The sequence below is a fragment of the Phalacrocorax carbo genome, chromosome 1, assembly GCF_963921805.1.
Source record: "Phalacrocorax carbo chromosome 1, bPhaCar2.1, whole genome shotgun sequence".
Taxonomy (NCBI): Eukaryota; Metazoa; Chordata; class Aves; order Suliformes; family Phalacrocoracidae; genus Phalacrocorax; species Phalacrocorax carbo.
In genome coordinates, this window is record NC_087513.1 from 80657973 (window position 1) to 80680163 (window position 22191).

Genomic DNA, 22191 nt, shown 5'->3' on the forward strand with positions numbered 1-22191 from the left:
ATAAATGTTTACAGGGGGTTGGGAATCACTAAAACTAAGTGTCAAACAAAAGTAAAAGACTGAGACACTTGCATTGCTGTGATGGGTAAGAATAAAAAACAACCCACACGACAAAAAGAAATGGGCCAGCAGGTTGAGGGAGTTTATCCTCCCCCTCTACTCTGGCCTAGTGAGACTACATCTGGACTACCATGTTCAGTTCTGCACCCCCCAGTTTAAGAAGGGGAAAGAACTGCTTCAGCAAGTCCAGCGGAGAGCTACCAAGATGAAGCATCTCCCTTATGAGGAAAGGCTGAGAGACCTGGGTTTGTTCAGCCTGTTGAACAGAAGACTGAGTGGGGATTTCATCAATACTTATAAATATCTGGAGGGTGGGTGTCAGGACAATGGGACTAGACACTTTTCAGTGGTGCCCAATGACAGGACAAGGGGCAATGGGCACAAGTTGGAACACAGGAAGATCCACTTAAACATGAGAAAAAAATTCTTTACTGTGAGGGTGCCAGAGCAGTGGAACAGGCTGCCCAGAGAGCTTGTGGAGTCTCCTTCCCTGGAGACATTCAAAACCCACCTGGATGTGTTCCTGTGCCCCCTGCTCCAGGTGTCCCTGCTCAAGCAGGGGGTTGGATGAGATTGTCTTCAGAGGTCCCTTCCAACCCCTACCATTCTATGATTCTGTGAAAGCTTGCTTCCTAGAAACTAAATTTTTGAAGTCTCAAGCTAATTCTACAGCACCCCTTTAGCTGGACTACATTCAAGCTAAATACAACATCTGAGCTTACTATTGGAACAGCCATAGCATAAACGGCAAGGAGTGAAAATGAAGTCTCTGGAATATAATTATGAAATGGCATAACTGAACATAGAGTCAGCCAAAGGCAGAGTTAAATCACTGTGCCCATGAAAGGCATAATCAAATTAAAAGGAAAACATTGTATTGCTAGCAATTCCTACTGCACCATGGACTGCTGAAATGGTACGTGAAGGACTTAGTTAATTCATGGGGGTTTGCCTCCTTTATAGCACAAGATAGATATTAAAATTACTGCAATGCATTTATCATGATAAGAAGTAGGATTCTATTTTATTTCTGTCATTTTAAAAGTTTGGTCCATACTACCTTATCAAGCTTATCTCTGTCTTATCACACTGCTGTTTGCAAGCTGCATCCATGGGTTCTTAAAAAAAACAAGAAACAAACCCTAAGTTTACATTTGCTTGCCAATTCCTTTTCTGAGAAACGTTCACTTCTACAATGGCTCTTTGTTCCATTATAACATGCTTCTTATGAGAAAAGACACACAACAGTAGCATGCCAGTTGTGAAACCTTCACTTTCTCATTATCCTCATTCATGGGTGCTGTGCTAGGCACTGCAGAGCAGCTCTGCTGTTACTCCAGGGTGTGCCTAGAACCCCTCCTTCTCTTGACCATGGAGCTTCTGCAGAGACATGTACAATATAATCCTGGGCTTAATGGCCTCATCTAGTGCCTGGCTACCTATGTAAGTACCGCAAGCTTCTGTTCCCTCTTTAGGCAGGGTAAAAGCATGCAAGTTTTCTGTTTGGTGAAGACTTTGTTATGATTAGCTGTGTCATTCTCATCCCACAAGTAGTACACATGTTTAATTTCTACAGGCATTTTGAAAAAGGCAATGATGTGATTATGTACTTTATACAAACAGAAGTTGTGTAACATATACTCCATAGTTCATTTTACTAGCTGAATTAAAGATGTGCACTTTGTTCCATAAAACTAAGTATTTGGGTCATGCCTCAAAGATTGTCTCCCTGCTTCCCCCCCTCCCCTCCCACACTTCCCCTGTGGTCAGATCTGTGGACAGAATAATTTTTGCCAGTTTGGTTACAGACTAGATTTATCATAAAAACCTGCCTCTAGTGTACACACGAATTAAGAGAAAGAGAAGCTTCTCCTACAAGTGCTGCTCTTAAGCATCAAGTTAAAACAGAAATCACAGCTCTAAAGCTCTTAATATTTGGGGTGGTGATATTATAAGATCCCCTACTACTCTCAGAGCCACTTGACTCCATTTAGAGTCAGTTCAGGTTTGTGTTTTGTGAAGTATTGAGCCACCACAACAGAACAGCTGTTTCATAATTGTAACCCTCATAATAAAAGCTATTAAATACTAAATCCCTTTATGCTTTCATCACCCATTAATTCTGTGTGTTCCTACTTTAAATCATTAATCTGTTAAAATAACATTTTCTGGTCCACGCGTCCAAACTTTAATGTCAACGGTAAATGCAAGTAACATGTCCTCTGTTCTAAGCATTTCCTACCCTTAAGGTGACTGTCAGGGTTGTGAGTGGTCATCATCTTATTTGAAACGCTTTTTCTGGAACCAACTCAGTTTCTGAAGTTAACTGTCACTTTTCCTGAGTGGACTTCCAAAAACTCATTTAGACAGCAATGTTCAGTCATAAATCAAAATAGCCCAAATCACACAAAAAAGAACAAAAATATTTTTCAATGTCAAGAAGTCATAAGCTTCTGAGCAATGAAGTAATTAATAATAATCATTCATTATAATGCTTTAATTCTGTGAAAATGTGGAGCATTAAAATACATTTAATGCATGGCAGCGATGCTTTACAGAAATAAAACTCAAAGTTGTAAGTTACAGCTACTACATATGAAAAGTTTGTAACAGCTTTAGCTCGACCCAGAACAACTATATCTCCCCTCTCTATATTTATTTTAATAAGCTTTTCTTTTCCAAACTGACTTTACAGGAATCAATGCCTAATTTTTGGTGTTGCAAAGTAGCAAGAAGGGGAGACAAAGAAATATGAAGAGGAAAACAGAAGAGAAGACATCCTTCCTTTCCATGTGCTACTACTCACAATATGAAGCTGTACCTATTAGGTTATAAAATCATAGAATCATAGAATCGTTATTTCTGAGCATGAACAGTTGGAAGCAGTAAGCTGAAAACACAAAATTGTAACTACCACAGTACAACAAATACCAGTGAATGCCATACACCTATGAATCCGTGAAACAGATCAACTCATTAAATGAAAGGGCAAAAGGAAAGCTAAGTTTCATATACCTCTATTTTTTCCTGCAGTGTCATTTTCTAAAATGGAGAGAACATACATTAAACACATCCAAACATAACCCAGAGATATTTTTGTAATGCTGCTTAGCTTTATCTAACCTTAGATTCCTTATCTGTATTACACTAACTTCTATCTTTGCAGTATGGTGGGAAAGTGAATACCCAATTTACAACTGCAATTAGAAAATATGATTGCATATGGTTCTTACTATCATGGTCATCCTCAAATAGGCAATGCCTACCAGTATCAGGACAAAATAACCAGGAAAACTTTGCACTATTTTCAGATAAAGAACGTTAAAAAAAAGAAAAAACAGATCTCTTCTATTGCAAATAATTCCAACTTAGTATTTTTATTAGGTTTTTTTTCATATTCACCAAAAAAAACTCAAAAAAATGTAAAGATAATTCAAACCATTCCCACGCAGTCTACTTTACACAAGTCTGCAGAGACTTGCAGTGCCTGCTTACATTATATAGAAGGATACCTGCTGTTGCTGCTCCTAAGAATACAAACACCAAAGAACATGAATGAAAGCAGATATCTGGCAAATTAAACTGGGAAAACACAGCCATATGGATAGAAACAGACAGCAAATTTGAGACAACATAAAACAGTTCCTGTTGTATTAATATCTGTTCCTTAAATTGTTAAGTAATAGATTGTGTGAAGACAATACCAAGTACCTGGTGACAGGGGAGAGCTCACAGAGCAGATGGATAAAGATGACCAGGAAAGATGTAGAGCTGCGTGTAAAAACGCAGGCCGGAGAAGGGCCAGATGGGACATAAAGGGTAAGCTAAACCAGCCTTCAACCAAAGCAGTAAAAAGATTAACATGTAGAGAACACTGACGAGGATACGTTCTCCTCTACCCGATGAAAGTAAGGATGGGGACTTTTCTGTTTGTCTCAGGGTTTTGCTTGTTTGGTTGGTTGTTTTTAAAACAGAACATTATAAAAAGCAGGCTTAAGAGACCAAAAGTAAATTCCAGTCTGTTCCTTCAGTGCCACTTTTAATCACTTTCACCCATTTCAGTTATTATTCTTCTTTTTTTAGGACATGGACTTTGTAATCGTGCTACAAAAATTATCCTATGTAGTCAACTCTTAATGAAATAATCTGTAAGAGAAAAGTAACAAGATAGCATTTTGTGAGATGCGATTTTATCACTAGAAGATGCTTAGCAAGAACTTAGTATGAACAGTAAACTGACAAAAGAAACAGTAAAACCATAACTAGCTTCCTGATAATATACACAGTTAAAATGGAAATATACTTTCCTTGTTTTTTTAACAGAATTAATTTGGAATGGACCTATCAAAATTATTATGACACCTAGCCCACTTTAAGATACAATAAAACTTCTCTGTGTTAACAAAATCAAATGAAGTATTAAAATAAAGAACCAATTTCATCTGTAAATTTAACTACATGTTTAACAAAGGGAAACAAAGCAAGTTTATCAGCTTATTTACAGTGAGACCACTTGACTACGGTTGCTTTTTTTAAAGGTGCCTGAACCCAGTTTCCACCATGAGGCACATTCAGTAAAATTCCATACACACTTGAAAAAAAAAATCTGCTCTGTGTGCTTCATTGACAGAACATTTCCATGTTAAAGTATTTGCACAGCAATTATAACTTTAAAAGACTGTATGTGCACAATATGCACTCTGGGTGACATAGCACGAGGAAAAAAGGAAAACCCCTTAATTTTTGTTCATTCCTACTCTGTAACACATCTAAGCCAAAACCCTCTGCTTTCTTTACAGTCAATGGAGAAAGGGAAAAGGTGGCATCTCTGAAGAATGACTACCAGTTATTCAATCATGTTGGAAGCATATGTCAAAATGTATCACCAGCATAGACTGAATAATTTCTTTATTAAAGAAATATTAAAGAATTAAGTATTAAATAAATATTATGAGAGCTTATCTTCATTACTATCGTGGAGCTAAAGTGTCAGGAGTGTACTCAGTACTAGTCTAAATAAAGAGCTATTTTCATTTTATTTTCCTGTAAAAATGTCAAAATCCTGAGCACCTGAAGCTAAGATTTTAAATCCTTACTAGGTACTCAAATGTAAGCCATCTGCAAATGCAAAATACTCAGATTGTCCCATACAAAAGAGTTACAAGTACCCAGTACAGTTAAAAAAGCCAAGCCACTTTATGTACCTAATTTTAGCCATCTAAATTTATTGTCATTAGAGACATGGCTGTTACTGCAATTCTTGTATGTTCTCCCCAAGTTTGATTTTGCTGTCAGAAGACCTGCAGAATCAGAGCACAATGAATTAAACAGTAGTTTGCTAGCAGAACAGAAGTAAAAGAGCATCTGAAAAAGTGAATTGAGGAATAAGAATAAATTTGTATTCATTGCAAACATATTGCTAAGTATATGCGTAAAGTGCCATGCGCTATTGCTGCTGTACTTAGTTACATGTTTGGCTGCAAGTGTTTTAGATAAACTTCAACATCTGGTTTCCTGTGTATCTGATTTGAAACAATCAGCACTCAAAATGCACTAATGCTGACTTTATTTGTTGTACATTCTTTTGTTTAGATAAGCCTGCAGGCCAAATTACATACTGACTTACACCCCGTGGAAGCATAATCGCTCATTACATGTCTAGCAGGACAGCACGGAGATGTAAATGAATGCCAAGACATAATTCAAAAACAATGGCATGTAGTACTGGAAAGCACGCAGAGAGAAAACAATGAAACATAATTTTGAATGCATTCAAAGATGCTGTTACCTACCCGACTGCCTGAACATCCTTGTAAGACCTAGCAAACAAGAATGACGCAACTTATTCACACACAAAAAAAATCCCACCAAAAATTTTCTAAAGCACCGTACATATAGATCTACTTCAGAAAAAGTACATTCAGCACAAGATCAACCTCTTCTCCTTAAATGTAACATATTGGCTTAGACTATGTAGCTGATTATTTTGTGTGAAATAACTTGCAGAGTGAGCAAACGTCCATACCACTGAACCTGTGTAATGTTTGGTGTTAACTGACAAGCAGGTTTGTTGATAGATTCAGAAAAGTGGTCAGGGACCAATTGCACAAAGAGTTGTAAGTACCTCCTCATGCACAGATATGACCTGTCAGAGGAGAATCAGAGATTAAGGGAGCATAGTAGAAAAGCATGCAGTGTTGGTGCCACTTGCTATCTGCTCAGATAGCCAGCTATGATTTCCATTGTGCTTGGTTCAGTCCCTTTCAAAAGCACTAACTTAAAGAAAGGATTTTCCTTGGCCTATTTAATTTGAGCAAATTAATTATTTTTTAATTTAGTTTAATGAAAACAGGGAGCTAAGTGACAAAGAAGAGCTACTAATCTAGTTATTTTAACTTTTACATTTCTGTTTGCATTATGACCAGGACTGGTTTTCAGTTTTCCTCATGGGAATGTCCCACAATAGAAAGCTAGAGGAAGCTGTTTTCAGTTCCTTGTCAGAAAAGCAAATTAAAATTTGTTTGAAAAAAAAGATAGATTTTTTGTTTGTTTGTTTAAACAGTGCAAAATGCAGCTAGCTTCCTCTCCTGATCCTCTTTCTCTGCAGGTTTACTAGCTTAATACTACACAGTCTTGCATTAAACATTTCAGTAACTGGGCAAATCTGCAGTCACAGCTTTCTGCAGAGTAGCTCCAATTCCGCCATAGTAGTTTCCTGTTTGCCACTACCACTTGGTGGCTGAAACAGCACAGAATTAGTTGCTGACATACGTTGTCAGCAGTGACCTACTTCCGCATTCTTCAGGCTCAAACGCTGCCACAACTAGTCCAGGAGGAATGTAAACCGGACACCTTTGGGAAAGCATCTAACAAAACACCTTGTATTGAAGTGATCTCAAGACAACAGTGTTTCTCAATATTCTACAGAAAAACGTTTTGACTCATTTTGACCTTGAGAAGTATCTCCTCTTCTCTTAACTGAAGCCTCATTCTGTTTCTTTTGCTTACCTGAGATAATCCCTGTGCCCACGGATATTTTGAACATCTTTTCAGAGTTGGAGATACCATCTACAGCTTGTAAATGTGTTCAGAGATCAGCTCTCTGTGACTAAATTCGAGTCACCAACACTAATGCATTTGACTTTTTAAGGCTAGCAACGCTTGGCTGTTAGTTCAGTTATGCTGAAGAACAAAACATACAGTAAGAACAGTCAAGAAAAATATGACAAAAATAGCTTCAAAACTGATCCTTCTCCACTGCTTGTTTTTTTGTTGTTTTTTTTTTTTTTAAAGGACAAGAAGAACTTGACCTTAAAATGAAACAATTAATAGCCAGTGAAATGTAATTTGGCAGCTTGTTAGCTCTACAGGGAGAGCTCTTAACACATACAAACTCTTAGAATTACACATAGGGAATGTATCATGTAATATAAATATATAGAGTTACTTTCCATTATGGGATTCAGAACTGCCATTATAGTGAAAATGTTTATTTTAAAAAGGAAGTACAGTTTTAAGCGTGGCTATTAAAGAAAATAAACCAGTCTGAAAACGTTTTTATTTTTCATGATTGTTAATGGTCAAAGCATACAAATTGCAGTGACAGTAAAATTAGAAACATCTTCTGAATTGTTGTCAATATTTTGACTCACAAGGACACAAAACCCCATTATTGTAATTACAGTGAAATATGCCACAGTTATTTGCTGGTCTAATGCAGTTCTTTGCATCATGTAACTAAATCCTTGTAGGACAACTTCCCATTGACTAGCAGTTAATCGTGAATTCAAGACATACAACGTTGTTATCAATCCACTTATTCTGTAGTGACTGAAAAAATGATGTAAATTAAAATAGATCTTAATACGAGAGGAAATAATTGCCATATTTGTCCTAAAACTCAAAGAAGGTTCATAAAAATAATCTGTAGCCATTGACTGCACTAAATCAAAACTATTCCTACCTAAAGGTCCAGCTGTCATTTTATTGTGTATTCCAGGTGAAAAGAAACATTTTATGGGAGTTCTCCCTTCTTATTTTAAATACATTTGCTCTGAATACTTATTTGCTAAATGTTGATTGTGAAGATTTTTAGGTAGAGCAGTAATTTGAGTAAAAGTCTAAATTAAAACTATTAATGAAGGAATTCAAAATCACCATTGTTATGAGTATCCAACATTACACAAATTTTGAATAACAGATCTTCAGATCACAGAATTTGAACTGTAACATCTTATGAGAACAAAACCCCCTCAGAAGTCATGTTCCTACAAATACTGCAAACTGACTGATTGTGTTTTATTTAAAATTTAATTTGTGGGGTCTTCAACCACATACTTCAGAGCTCAACCGCTATGTGCATTCACTATTAATGCTACAGTCCCACTTTCTTATACAGCTTATTCAAAATTTCCATTAGAAGATATTTAGAATTTTTTTTAAGTTCCTCTTAATTAAAATAAATTTACAAATAAGACGCTGAGCTTTTGCTGCTACAACTAAAATATGATCTTATTCCAATTTTTTGAGACTTGAATTATTAGCTTTGGGAGACCCAGCATAGTTAGTATTCTACATTCCCAATAGCAACCAAAAATTGTACATGACAAGGGAACAATGATGTTTATAACTGAATTACAACTCTAAGTTGACACATGCCCTCATTCAGAGGCCAAAGTCTTTCTTTACTGATGACATTGTAGAAACACATTTAAACGTGTCCTGTAGCTCTTGAGATTTAGGGTGCCCTTGATTCTCCTCTGGCAGCAGGCCATGATTTTGCTTGAAAAATCACAGTGACAGTGAGAACCCCTGACAGATGTAATGAGACATACAGCTCTACTGCATGTCTCATCCTTCCCTCCACCAAAGGACCTCCGTGTAAGAGGGTGAAAAAGTTCACTCTTCAGCACACCTGGCCCTTCTCAGTTTGACTGACCTGTTCTCCCCATAAAATACATCTCCACGGAGCAAAGAGCGTTCCTCTAAGAGATGTGTAACAAAGCCCTGAAAAGCAGAGAACTGAGAGATCACTGCTAGTGCTGAGATTGCTGAATACGACAGTCAGTACATTATGAACTAGCTGTAGATTCTGCCAATCTGTACGAATGCTGGATTTGAGGAGTGACTTGACTGGGATCAGCGTCTTCAGAGAAAGCAGATATTACACAAATCACAACAGATTTGTGATAACAGATATTTTCTTACCCTACCAGTCCCATCACAAGGCTTTCGTTCCATCTGTGCTTCAAGATATTGATCTTCATTACATTACTGAGGACTGAGACACAAATTCATCTTCGCCATGTGTGAAAGTGACATGGCTCAATTATCAGTTACTGACAATCTCATGATTTAGAGTCTCCATTTTTATTTTTATGTGTACACACAGCTACAAAACCCTAACAAGGGCAGTGGGGGTGGGGGGGAGGGGGAGATGGACCACATGCAACAAAAAACAACTTGCTGCTGTCTTTCCAACCAAATATTTTTAGTTTGACTAAAAAAATAATTGCAAGTGCAATTTGTCTTCTAAACATCAGTAAAGGTTCAGGCACATTGTCAAGAGGACAGAAACTGCAAATGTGATGAGGACAATCTTAATCTTTGTGACACTGACTGACTAAAGAAGCTCTGCTATTTGTTGGTAGGCAAACCATAGACTACCCTTGGAAGATATTCCCTTCAGTTTTCTGTGGCATGAAAGATTCAGATACCATTCAGTGTCTTAACTCAGCTGAAGAAGCCAAACAGTGATTCCCAACCTCCATTCTCTGTTTTATAACACACGCTAGGATCATATGATAACAGTAATAAAAGTATCTCTAGAATAACTTAATTAGAGCCCTTGGGTAATATTTTTCAGCTAGTAAAAACTCAAAAAAAAAAAAGAATTCAACTTAATTTTCTGTGAGTAAACTGGCAAATATATGTTTAGCTGGAATAAGAGATTGCTCAAGACTGAACTTCTCTTGTTAAAAAAAATAAATCTGCCCAGCAAACATTTGAATCAGAAACAGTTCTGTAAGACATTTTAGACAGCTAAAGAATACTGTTTCCTTTTGAAAGAATGTACTTGACAGTTTCATCACCACCTCAGAAGGTTCTCCCTGAATCACTTCAGCTTGGTTTTCCTCACAGTAGATTTCACAAGCCCGTGCTGTTGCCTAAGTGCTAAGAAGGACCTTTGAGGAAAGCACTGTATTACTATGTCTGTGTCCACTGGATAAAGCCAAGAGCACACCTGACTTGAGTCTGTATTCTGAGCATGGCTACTAGGTCATTGCTGTAGGGAGGGGAGGTTTTGAAGACAAGAAAAGGCACTTTGTTCCAAAACCATTTTTATTGCAGGTTAGAATGGAATGGGTAATTCTGTCTCTATCTTTGCCTTGGGCAAGCGCCGGATATACAGGCTACATCAAGAATATTTAAGACTTCAAGTGTTCATTCAGCAATGGCTTGAAATAACCAATTCACTTCAGCCATTAAACGTGGACAAAATGGATGATTCAGTATATATATCTTTGGTAAGTATAAGTTGAGGGATAACAGGATTCCATGGTGATTCAAATACAAACATATACATACCATCCTGGAATGGTTTGCACCTTTGAATAACTGCCAAAATGGACAAAACAGCTGGATTCTCCTAACATCAGATAACAACAGATCAGGACAAAGAACTGTATTATGCACTGCCTTGTCTCCAGCAGAGGTGAAGAGCAGATGCAGAACGGCTTGACAAATATACAGTGCTAGCTTCAGAGAACTTCCCGTGGTCTACATCTGTGGGACTTTCCAAGTCTAAGGTGGTATCCAAGAATTCTTGATGCGTTTTCTTATTCAGTAAATTCATTCATGTGGAGTTGAGAATATATCAATTTTTTTTTCCACTGATTTTAGTACAGATCTGAATGTGCACTTGCTCAGTGAATAAAAAATTCATGCAGTGGCCTCAAACACTGTTAATATTGCTATGGGGGAAAAAAATGCAACACTAGCGAAGCACCATGTCAAAACCTTAGAAAGGTAGGATATAAGTAAAATTAGTTTTATTTCAATAATCTTTAGAGCAAAGTATTACAGACTCTGGAAATACCAAAGGTATAGCCCAAGAGACAAACTACTTCTTTTGAGAGGATAATACAAAGACTTATTACAATTCTAAAGCATTAAGACCCAAGATTTTCACCGTCATTTGGCATCAAAAAGGCTACTGACTTGTTGTGCACAAGGCTCTTGGAGATTTGCTTTCAGACCAGTTGGGAGAAATCAATACCTTGCTCCTCATCACCCGCCTTCCTTTTCATGGATGCTCTTGCACAGTTATTTTCTTGTTCTGAGCACTGACTAAGCTTTTCTATTGGGGACACCCCCCAACAAAACCATGCCTTATTAGTTGGCTTTCAAGCTATAAATGCTTTAGCATTCTCTTATCCAGATTTGGATATGGTCTTTTTATTTTTTTCCATCTGAGAACAGATTTAAATCTGTTGAAGCTTGAAGGCACAGGTGAAGGGAAGATTTTGCTGCTTGGTTCAAAGTACTGACCATTTCTGGCCTTGCAAATGTTATTATAATGATGATGTTTGCTAGCATGGCACAGAAGCACCCCCTTGAAAAGGACCTGCTTCTCTTACACCCAGATCTAACCATCACTCATCTGATACTACAAGGGATTCACAACTAAAACCGTAGCTCTCTCCTGTTCCACTCCAGGGTCCTTATAGATTGGCAGTCAGTACAACATACTCAGTGCTTTCAGTTCAACAGGTTAAATGAAAGCTGGCAGCATAGACACAACTCAGCAGCATTATTTACCCTGAAGCAGTTGTTCAGTTGCAAAAGCAACTGCTTAGATGAGATCACCAAAATCAAAGAGAGCTGTTCTACAATTCCTTCATTTTTCATGGCTAAGACCTTGATTCCTTTGGAGATAGTCTCATGGAAAAAAAGTCACATTTCAGCATTTGAGATGGGACACATCTGGACTACACAAGGGAGGATGTGCAAATCTCTTACCTCCCTGCAGCATAGTTTCTTCAGGTGGTTGGCAGAGAAGCTGACAAGATAAACATTGGAAAAATCTCTCAGGCAATTCTCTCTCATGTAGAGAAGAATTGCATGACCCAGTTGCAGTAACATCTAAATGAAAGGAGGGAGATAGAAGACTGTCAATGGGTGACTGCATCCCATGAAGTGGGAACACACTAAGATCCATTCAATGCTGGGGAAGGGAGATACAGAGGTGAAGGAGGTAGAATAGTTGAGCAGAGATCTTAATAAGCCTTGTACTATTTTAAATAATTTCATTCAGAAAACAACAAACTTGTTCAAATCAACCTGTTTTTAGAGATTGCTACTGATGCAGACTTTATGGACCCCAAACTAAACTGCCTTATTCTCCATTTGTAAGAGAAGTTCAAGAAGTACTTTTCTCCTCGGACTATTTCCACTCCACCCAGTCCACACCCAAGTTTGGCATATACTAACACATTTATTTATCTAGCAAAGAACATCTTCACCCCTTTAAGGAGACTCAAGCAGTCTGCAAACATAAATTGAGAATCTTTACCGTGCAAAGGAATTCCCCTTGCTAAGGCGAGTTTGTGTTTAGTTTTACACGTACTTTCTGCTCATCAGGCTAAGTTCATTCCTGTAAACCTTAAGCTGCTGGGCCCCCATGTACACCAAAATCTAGTGCACACTCCCTCTCTCTCTCTTTTACAGGGTTACAGAAACAGCAGCCAATCTGAGCCCTTCAAATAAACAGCAAGAGAAACTTGTAGACCTCTATCTAGGGCTGCCGGCACACACTTGCTTCATGATGGCTCACTCAGCACAAACTAATCTAGGATAGATTCAGGTCAACCTGACCTGAAATGGATCTTAATTGAGTTAGTACAACCAGGTCTACAGTATCCCATTGCCATGGTCTGATTCACCCCATTAAAAACAGAATGAAAAAGCCACTAGCAACAAATACTGGCATTATACTGCTTAAGATTTTTTTTAAAAACTGGAATCAAGTTCTGTAACTCAGCATAATCTAATACTTAAAGGAACACAAATGGATCCAAAGGGTCAGAACACGGTCGCAGTTTACGTACCCATGAGGCAAATTCAGAACCAGGCTGTGTGCAAGCCAGAATTCCTGGAAATAGTTATCAGAATTGTATTGCAGATGCTTTCCCCATAATTCATCTTATTCAGAGATGAAAAAAATAGTCTTCTCCTTTTACAGAGGAGTTTAATTCCATGCCAACTACACACAGTTCTCCTGTTGGTGAGATCACATGCCACAGACTATAGCAAGAATAAAAAGAGGAAACCCAGGAGGTTTTTCCCTTGATGTTGGATTGCCACTCCTGGAAGATGCTTAATACAAAAATAATACATTATTAAAACAATACATAAGTTAAAAAGCCATCAGTGGTGCTTTATATTTCCAAGCTGGGTATTTTTCTGCTGCACTGGGTAGCACTGATCACATCTGTATTTTCTTCATAATACAAGGAAGGAGGGTGCCACATAGGAGTCTTACCCATATTAGCATGGAAGGAAAAGCAAGAGGACTAATAGAGGGCACGAAGCAGAGAGGAAGGGATGTCTAAGGTGATTCATCACCCTTCCCCCCACCTCTGTGGGCCTTACCCCAGAGGAATTCCCATATAAATTATTGCCAAGTCGGCTGGGATATTCACTGCAAATTTCTCTGCAGGAGAAGACTAAGAAGGAAGAGGTTTTCCCAGAAACACATTTGTTCATTTATGGTTCCCAAAGTGGTTCGTTTAAATATAAATGTTCTCCTGCAAGTGAGCAGGATTTATATTGGAAAAGAGTATATATTCCAGTTTTGCCAACTTCCCTTGTAAAGAAGGAATATATTGTCCACGCACAGCATTGCTTAAATGCATCAGTTATTTTTCCATATATCTCCCACTGAGTGGCTTTTTAAGAATGCTTAGTATTTCACCCAATATTACTATCCAATTCAGTGATTCCTTTTGTTTTATTTAACAGAAAAGTCAGCTGAAAAGCAGATATCTATAGCTCACTATAAAAGTCCAACACCCCAATTCTGCAAGAAGGAGTAAGAATTTTAAGCAAAACCACTCATAGATCATAGGCAGAAGCTTTTTACATCCTCCAAGTTTGCTCGTAATTCAATATCACATTCTATCAAAAAAAGTAAAGGTCAAATTGCTTCATCAGTTGTAGTCAGCAACCCAATTTTAATCAATACAAATAATCAGTCTTACTCACTTAGAAATTTATTAACTCTGATCAATAGATTTCATACAACAGCTGCACAAAATCAATGAACAACACAACCTATACAGAACATTGCAAATGTTTGCTCATTAGGAAATTACTGTTGCTTCCTCTTTTCTTTCCAAAAGATAACAATATTGCAAAAGATTGTTTAGCCAAGTATTCTAATGCTAAAGGTACACCAGTTGTATGTACACAGCAGATTACTGGACGCTCGAAATTGAAGGGGAATCAGTTCCAGATGTTTTCCACTGATTAAGTTCAGCCCAAGCAAGGTTAAGTAAATGACAAGCAGCTGCCTTTTTATTTTTTCTTTCCCCAGTAGTCATGAAAAATACTCTTAGGAGTTCTGACTATCCCTAACTGGTAGACACAGGGTGCACCTATTTTCCTAGGTTGTCATGATTAACAGAGACTGGGGACAGTCTTCAGAACAACTAGTTCTTTTCACCTCCAGTCTGTCATATCTTAGGCAGATCAGAATTAGCAGGAAGAAGCTCAACAATAAAAAAAACCCATCATCTCTCTCTCTGAAGTGCCTCAATTATTTACATCCCTAAGACACAGTCACTCTCATTGCATATACTACTTTCCACTAGATTTAGATTAAATAAACCAGGAAAATGTTAAAGTGCCACTGGACCAGATCATGGCTCAGTGCAATCCTGGCATCACCCTAATGACCCATCACTCCAAACAGAACAGCAAAGTACGTTGGTTCTCAGACATAACACTCATAAGAAGAGCAGAAAGAAAAATTTTAGCCAGCAATATTTATCCAGGAAGCTACAGGCCAGTCAGCCTGACCTCAGTACCAGGGAAGATTATGGAGCAGTTCATCTAGAGCGCACTCACTAGGCATCTGCAGGACAACCAGGGGATCAGGCCCATCTGATCTCCTTCTATGGCCAGGTGATCCACCTCATGGATGAGGGAAAGACTGTGGATGTTGTCTGCCTAGACTGCAATACTATCTCCTACAGCATCCTCCTAGAGAAGCTGGCAGCTCATGGCTTAGACAGGTATACTCTTCGCTGGGTAAAAAACTGGCTAGATGACTGAGCCCAGAGAGTTGTGGTGAATAGAGTTAGCAGCTGGTCACAAGCAGTGTCCCCCAGGGCTCAGTTTTGGGGCCAGACTTGTTTAATGTCTTTATCAATGATCTGGATGAGGGGACTGAGCACACCCTCAGTAAGCTTGCAGATTACACCAAATTGGGCATGAGTGTTGATCTGCTCAAGGCTAGGAAGGCTCTGCAGAGGGATCTGGACAGGCTGGATCAATGGGTGGAGGCCAACTGTATGAGGCTTAACAAGGCCAAGTGTCAGGTCCTGCACTTTGGTCACAACAATCCCAAGCAACACTACAAGCCTGGGGAAGAGTGGCTGGAAAGCTGCCCAGCAGAAAAGGACCTCTGGGTGTGCTGATTGACAGGCAGCTGAATATAAGCCAACAGTGTGTCCAGGTGGCCAAGACAGCCAACAGCATCCTAGCTTGTATCAGAAAGAGCATGGCCAGCAGGAGTAGGAAATGATCGTGCCCCTGTACCACCTTGAATATTGTGTTCAGTTTTGCACTCCTCAGTACAAGAAAGACACTGAGGTGCTGAAGCACATCCAGAGAAGGGCAAAGCAGCTGGTGAAGGGTCTAGAGAACAAGTCTTATGAGGAGCAGCTGAGGGAGCTGGGGTTGTTTAGTCTGGAGAAAAGGAGGTTCTCTACAACTACCTGAAAGGAGGTTATAGTGAAGTCAGTGTTGGTCTTTTTTCCCCAAATAGCTGCTAGTGATAGGATGAGAGAAAATGGCCTCAAGTTGCATCAGGGGAGGTTTGGATCAGATATTAGGAAATATTTCTTTACTGAAAGAGTGGTCAGGCATTGGAAAAGGCTGCCCAGGGAAGTAGTGGAATCACCATCCCTGGAGGTGTTAAAAAAAACAAAACATGTAGACATAGCACTGTTTAGCAGGCATGGTAGTGTTGGGTTGATGGTTGGACTTGATGATCCTAGAGGTCTTTTCCAACCTTAATGATTCCATGATGATAGATGCAGCAAGTATGAATTCAAAGTTATTCAAATGTAAAGAGTCACAACATAAGAGCAAACAAGACCACTTTAAATATGGGGATTGCCTAGCTATATCTAGCTAGACCTCTGAGGAGTTCTTGAGCCTATACCTGCAAAAACACAAATATCATTGACTGGAATGCATCAATTTTCAAAGTATGGAGGTTGAAACAAAGCTTTATTTCTTAGACTTCTCTCCTATTTATACTCAAACATACAGAGGGGTTTTTAACACCTGATAGGACTAAACTGACAGAAAGGTGTAGAAGTCCCTTGTGCATGTATCTTAAGGCAAGTTGACAGGCCAGATATTCCATCACAGCACTTATTTTGAGTGGCGCATGGAAGCATTTCCAAAGCACAGAAGTAAAAGCAAAGATTCCCATGGATTTGTGGTTGGGAAAATTTGAAAAGAACACCATGCATCCCTGTATATCAAAATTATTTTCTAAGCATTGTCTGAGAATGCAAATAGCATAATACGTAAAGATACATTAAGCAAACTAAAGTGGTTTAGAAAGTGGTTAAGGCCTGGGTACCTAAACAGGGAGTAAAACCAAAAGAGAGAACACTTAAAATTTTCTTCTCCATTTTTAAAGTAATGATCAGTGTTGCATGTATATATATATATATATACACGCACACACACCCCAACCCCACCACCACCCCACAGACCAAAAGAACCAGAATTTATTTTATTTCTAATTCTGGAATCTTTTCAGCTTTCCCAGTGTCATACAAGGTAAAATATCTAAAATACATGCTTTTCAGGCCAAATTAACTCAGGTACTCAAAATGAAAACTGTATTTAAAGGAGTAGCAAAAGCAGATTTACTACTCAGCCATTTAAGTAGAACCAGTTAAAAAAAGCCTTTGCTTTTTTTTTTTTAAACACAGTGCCCTGATCTCCCACAGTAATATTTTGTTATTCCCATCAGAAAGAACAAATCTTTGTGGCTAAAAAGCAGCTTTACATTCTGGATTACATCACGTCTTATTTTCCTCACGGAGCATTCACTACATTTTCTGCAAAAATCAGCTTCTCTTCCTGCAAAAGCTGACATTCCTGATTACCACTCCTCCTTGTTTATGCTAACAATAAACAAACATGTAGGCCTATGTTTAATCCTGCATTGACTAATAGCATTCTTCACTTCTGTAATGCTGTGTCAGTCTAAAAACACTTCATAAACAATTAGGACTCAATATCTCTGTAACAGAGACAAGACTTATATTCATTTAACAGATGACGCAACTGAAGCACAGTGAGTTAATTGTCTGCCCAAGGTCACATAGCAAATCAGTAACAGAGCTAGGAACAGAATCCAGGAACAGACTCATGCAGTGCTCCCTCCTCAACAGGAGATGAACCTTTTACATACAGCCTCAACACCAAAATGGTGTTTCCATTGCAATTTAACAGCCCACTACTACATGCTGGAGCCTTGCTATCATCTTCCATTCTCATTTTAACAGTCTCTATCTGCCTCTGCCTCTTTTGTGGAAAAGTTTGAGGCAGAAACTGACAATCCTTAGCTTTTTACAGAACCAGTATATACACACACAAGAAGGAAAAGCAAGAAGTTGCCCTTATTCCCATTTATACAATGAAGTACCTGCATCTCACCTTCAGTGAGAAGGCTCTGAGGTGGCTCAAAAAGGCCTTCACTTCCAAATAGTCACTAGTGAACTGCAATGGAAAACCTCATAGTACTATAATTGTTCTGCATGTCACCACTGGCCTACGTGCTAGTGGGTCCTGTCCCCCCCCCTTTCCTCAACCACTAGATCACATGGAGATGTACCTTGCATTTTGAAATTAAGTTTTTCTGTTTGAAGTTTGGTCTTTAGCATGTTAGATCACATATTCTGTATTCTCGGCTGCACTGGAGTGTGACTGTTGCTACCTCACTGAAACATTTAACAAAAAGATGAGATTCTAAAGTAGCAGTAGTGAGAAAAATCCAAGTTGTGTGGCACATAGTTATCTGTGCTTTTAAAGGTAAGTTTCATAGACCGTTTCCCTGGGTAACCTCCATTTATATCTTAGTTTCCCATTCCCTGATGTACAATCTGCATTATAGCTATTAATATTAATAAGTTGCTTGACTAATTAGAACGGGATTAGAAAATTGTAGTCTTAACCGGAGTTAAAGCCCTCCATAAAAAGGCAAACCTTAAATCCCAAATTGCCTTCCCGCCCTTTCAAGGTTGCCCTCACTTCCCCAAAATAATTTGGATCATATGACCTCAGGCAGGACAGGTGCTGCAGCACTGTACTGGAAAAGGCTCTGCCTACAAGGGCTTATTTGAGCACAACGCATTGGCCAGTGCTATGAGGGGGTTATCTTTTCCATACTGTGGCATCATGTACCATAAACAGCTGGTTAATAGACCAGAAATCATGTCAAGCAGCTGCCTTTGTACTTTATATCAAAAGTGTGGAGACAGGTCACTGCAGTGAATTAGCGAGGTACAGGACTAGTGGGGGAACATGACGCAGAAGCCAATTGCATGAGTATTGCTGCCTCTGTGGGAGGCTCACAGGCTGTCTTCCAAAGTGCTCTCAGCCACTTCTGAGTTGATACCAACTGTGTATTAAATAAAAACTCCACTCTAGTCCATGATCTGACCCACTGATGGGCTTATTCGATAGCACCAGGCTCAGAAACATTTCTAAACTTATTTCTCAGCTAGACAGTGAACCACCGGTAAATATATGTTAAGTATCATATTCCAACAAGTTTTCATCCCTCTTACAGTAGCCTAAGCTAATTTTCTAGGCCCTAATCCAGATGCTGTGTTTATGCACATATAAGGATGAGACAGGAATGTGACTAAAATCAGTACTTGAGAGAGGCAGAAGACAGTTTATCTACAATGCACATTGACACATCACAGAAAAAGACCCCACATGATCTGACATTATTGCTCTTGACCAATTCATGTTCACTGTCACTTACTTCCTACTGTCAGGGTGGGTTTTTTGTGTTTTTGTTTTTGTTTTTTTTTTTAATAATTTGTTTGACCACTCCAGCATTCTTCTAGGAGACAGACTTTCCTGGAAATGGAAATGCCTCCTTTTCTCTGCCTTTCAGGGCATGCACTGTGTGCCCTTTTATAGACCCACACATGTCACCAGCCTCCTACCAGTCCTGTTAGTGGCTTTCAGGTTGCTTCTGATCACTGCCTTACTCCTCAGCTATTTGACTTTAGTGTATCTTTCCCAATCTTTTCTTTTCTGTTCTGACTTGATTTTCTCCTCACTAAATCATTAGCCAAATAATAGCAAGTAACAATTTCTAGTGTTAGTTTTAGTAAATTCAGTGTTAATTTTCAGTGAAAAGAAAAAAGCATTAACTATTTCCTGACATCATTACTGTCTTTACACCATGCTTAATAATTAGGCCAAAATTCCATTCTGCATAGATTTTATCTCAAGGTTAGGTCATTAAAAAAAAGCTCACAACTTACCCAGATTGTTCCTGTCTTTCCTACGTTTTGGATAAGTAAGCGACAGCTTAGGATATTAATGTGAATTCACTATGGAGCTCCAATGTCTCCTGAATTCTTCCACATTGTCCTGAATTAGCACTGCTAGTAACAGGGTCTAACTTTTATACTGAGTTTGTAAGACCTAAGGAATGAGGCTTCTCAGGCCTGCTCTGTCCAGATTATTCCTGGCCTGACTTTAAATGATTTAGCTGTGACAGCAATTTCTCTAATTGACCAGGTGTCTATAACTTGTTTTACTTATGTTTATCTTTGTGCTGTACAACCAGAGTTTCATATCTACAGTAGTAACAGCAGTTATTCTAGTAGAATGAGATATTTACAACTAAATATTGACAGAGTTTTTAGAAATACAGGCCATTTAGCATATCAGAGGCCTTGAAAAATAGAAACACAGGATGCAGTGTATAGGAGTACAGGCATGAGATAAGAGATGGGGCATAGGCTTGGCACTGGAGACTCCACAGCTGTAAACAATTCACTAATGGTCAGAGAAAAATGCAGTCCTGGAACAGGACAAAACTGGCTTTAAAGGTAATAGAGAACAAAGACACAATATCTCACACACATAAAAGGGGAACATAAACAGTAAATTCAGATGAAACCTGGAGCTTCACACCAATGGAAAAAAACATACATAAAGGTATGTTCAGAAACATTTGTAAGTGACCCCGAGTGGATCCCAGGAGAGGTAGAAGAAACTGTCACCAGAATCATTCTCCTCCCTGTGAAGGGCACTAGATTTCAACAACTCATTGTACTACTTCCCCTTCTTCCCCTGCAGCAAATGAAACCTTAATACCCAGAGGAGCATAAAAGCCAGGAAAACAGGTAGAAATTAAGACGTAGAATCATAGAATGCTTTGAGTTGGAAGGGTCCGTTAGAAATCATCTAGTCCAACCCCCCTGCAGTGAGCAGGGACATCTTCAACTAGATCAGGTTGCTCAGAGCCCTGTCCTACCTGACCTTGAATGTTTCTAGGTAGTGGCCTCCACTACCTCTGGGCAACCCGTTCCAGCACTTCGCCACCCACATTGTAAAAAATGTCTTCCTTATATCCAGTCTAAATCTACCCTCCTGTAGTTTCAAACCATTACCCCTTGTCCTGTCACAACAGGCCTTGCTAAAAAGATTGCCCCCATCCTTCCCATTGTGCCCCTTTAAGTACTGGAAGGCCTCAATAAGATCTCCCTAGAGCCTTCTCTTCTCCAGGCTGAACCACATCAACTCTCTCAGCCTGTCCTCACAGGCAATGCGCTCCAGCCCTCAGATCATTTTTGTGACCCTCCTCTGGACACGCTCCAATATGTGTGTTACAGTTTTAGTTGACTTTTACTGGTATTGCAATTTTTTTAAAAAAAAAAAAAACATGCAAAAAAACCACTGCATTTGATTTTTTTTCCCCTCACAATTAGATATGGGCTAATAGTGATTAGCTCTCAAGAGTTCGGTTATACTAGCACTGAATTTAGTTTTACTTTTATGTGTGCTTCCTCTTGCTTATAAAGACGACTTTGAGCATAACACTTCTTAGTCTTGCTTCCTACCATATTTTATCTATTAACCCTGAGTCTCCATTCTTGAAGTCCAATAACTATTTCACACCTCTCTTCTTCCCAAGGTTGGCTAAGTCTATCATTTTATGGTTACTCTCCAACACACCTTTCATATTTTTAATCAAAACTCTAGCAAGTACAACTCAAAGGTAGAACAGTCTCTGCTCTACTTGCACTCTCCACCCTCTGTACCAAGGCTACTGAAGACCTAGCTGAATAATATGTTTTTCCAATGCATTCCTTCAGAAACAGAAGTCAGGGAAGAACCCCCAAGGTCCTGTATTGTGAGAAGATTCTGGTTGCTCAAACAAAAGAAAAACTGATTTCCTGTCTTTATAGTCAACAGCTGAATTCTCCCTTGACACCATATGATAGGGCCTTAGATTTTCTTCCTTCCTTCTATTGCCCAGAGACTTAGACAGCAAGACTCTCACAATGTATATTCTGGATCCAAAAGCAAAAATTATCACTGCCATATCAGTACCATGGAATACCTTAAAACTGTACAATTTAATCTCACTTTAAAAAGCTGTCTCTATTTTATTATTAGGCAACATATTGACTCAAATACAATTTATTTGCTTATCTGTTTTTCTACATTTTTAAGGTTTTAACAGTTACCTGATATATTGATTTTTGGCAACAGAACATCCTATTCTGGGGTATGCCCTCCTTTGCAACTCGTTACTTTTTCCCCACTACTGTGCTGATAGTGTCTTTT

General features: G+C 38.7%; 1 protein-coding gene across 3 annotated transcripts in view; it reads right to left on the reverse strand.

Annotated features, from left to right (window-relative positions):
• Positions 1–22191, reverse strand: part of LOC104044040 (potassium voltage-gated channel subfamily KQT member 1) — a 437069-nt gene that overhangs the window by 409078 nt on the left and 5800 nt on the right. Inside the window, exon 1 of one of the 3 annotated variants that reach the window (XM_064461924.1) lies at positions 18650–18681. The exons of 1 other annotated variant lie outside the window; for it this stretch is intronic. Coding sequence is in view for 1 of the 2 variants with exons in the window: in XM_064461916.1 (XP_064317986.1) it covers positions 13170–13173 (4 nt within the window). In the remaining variant the exon portion in view is untranslated. Of the gene's footprint in view, positions 1–13169; positions 13559–18649; positions 18682–22191 lie in introns of those variants that run through there. One more of the 3 variants, XM_064461916.1, reaches the window with a different exon arrangement.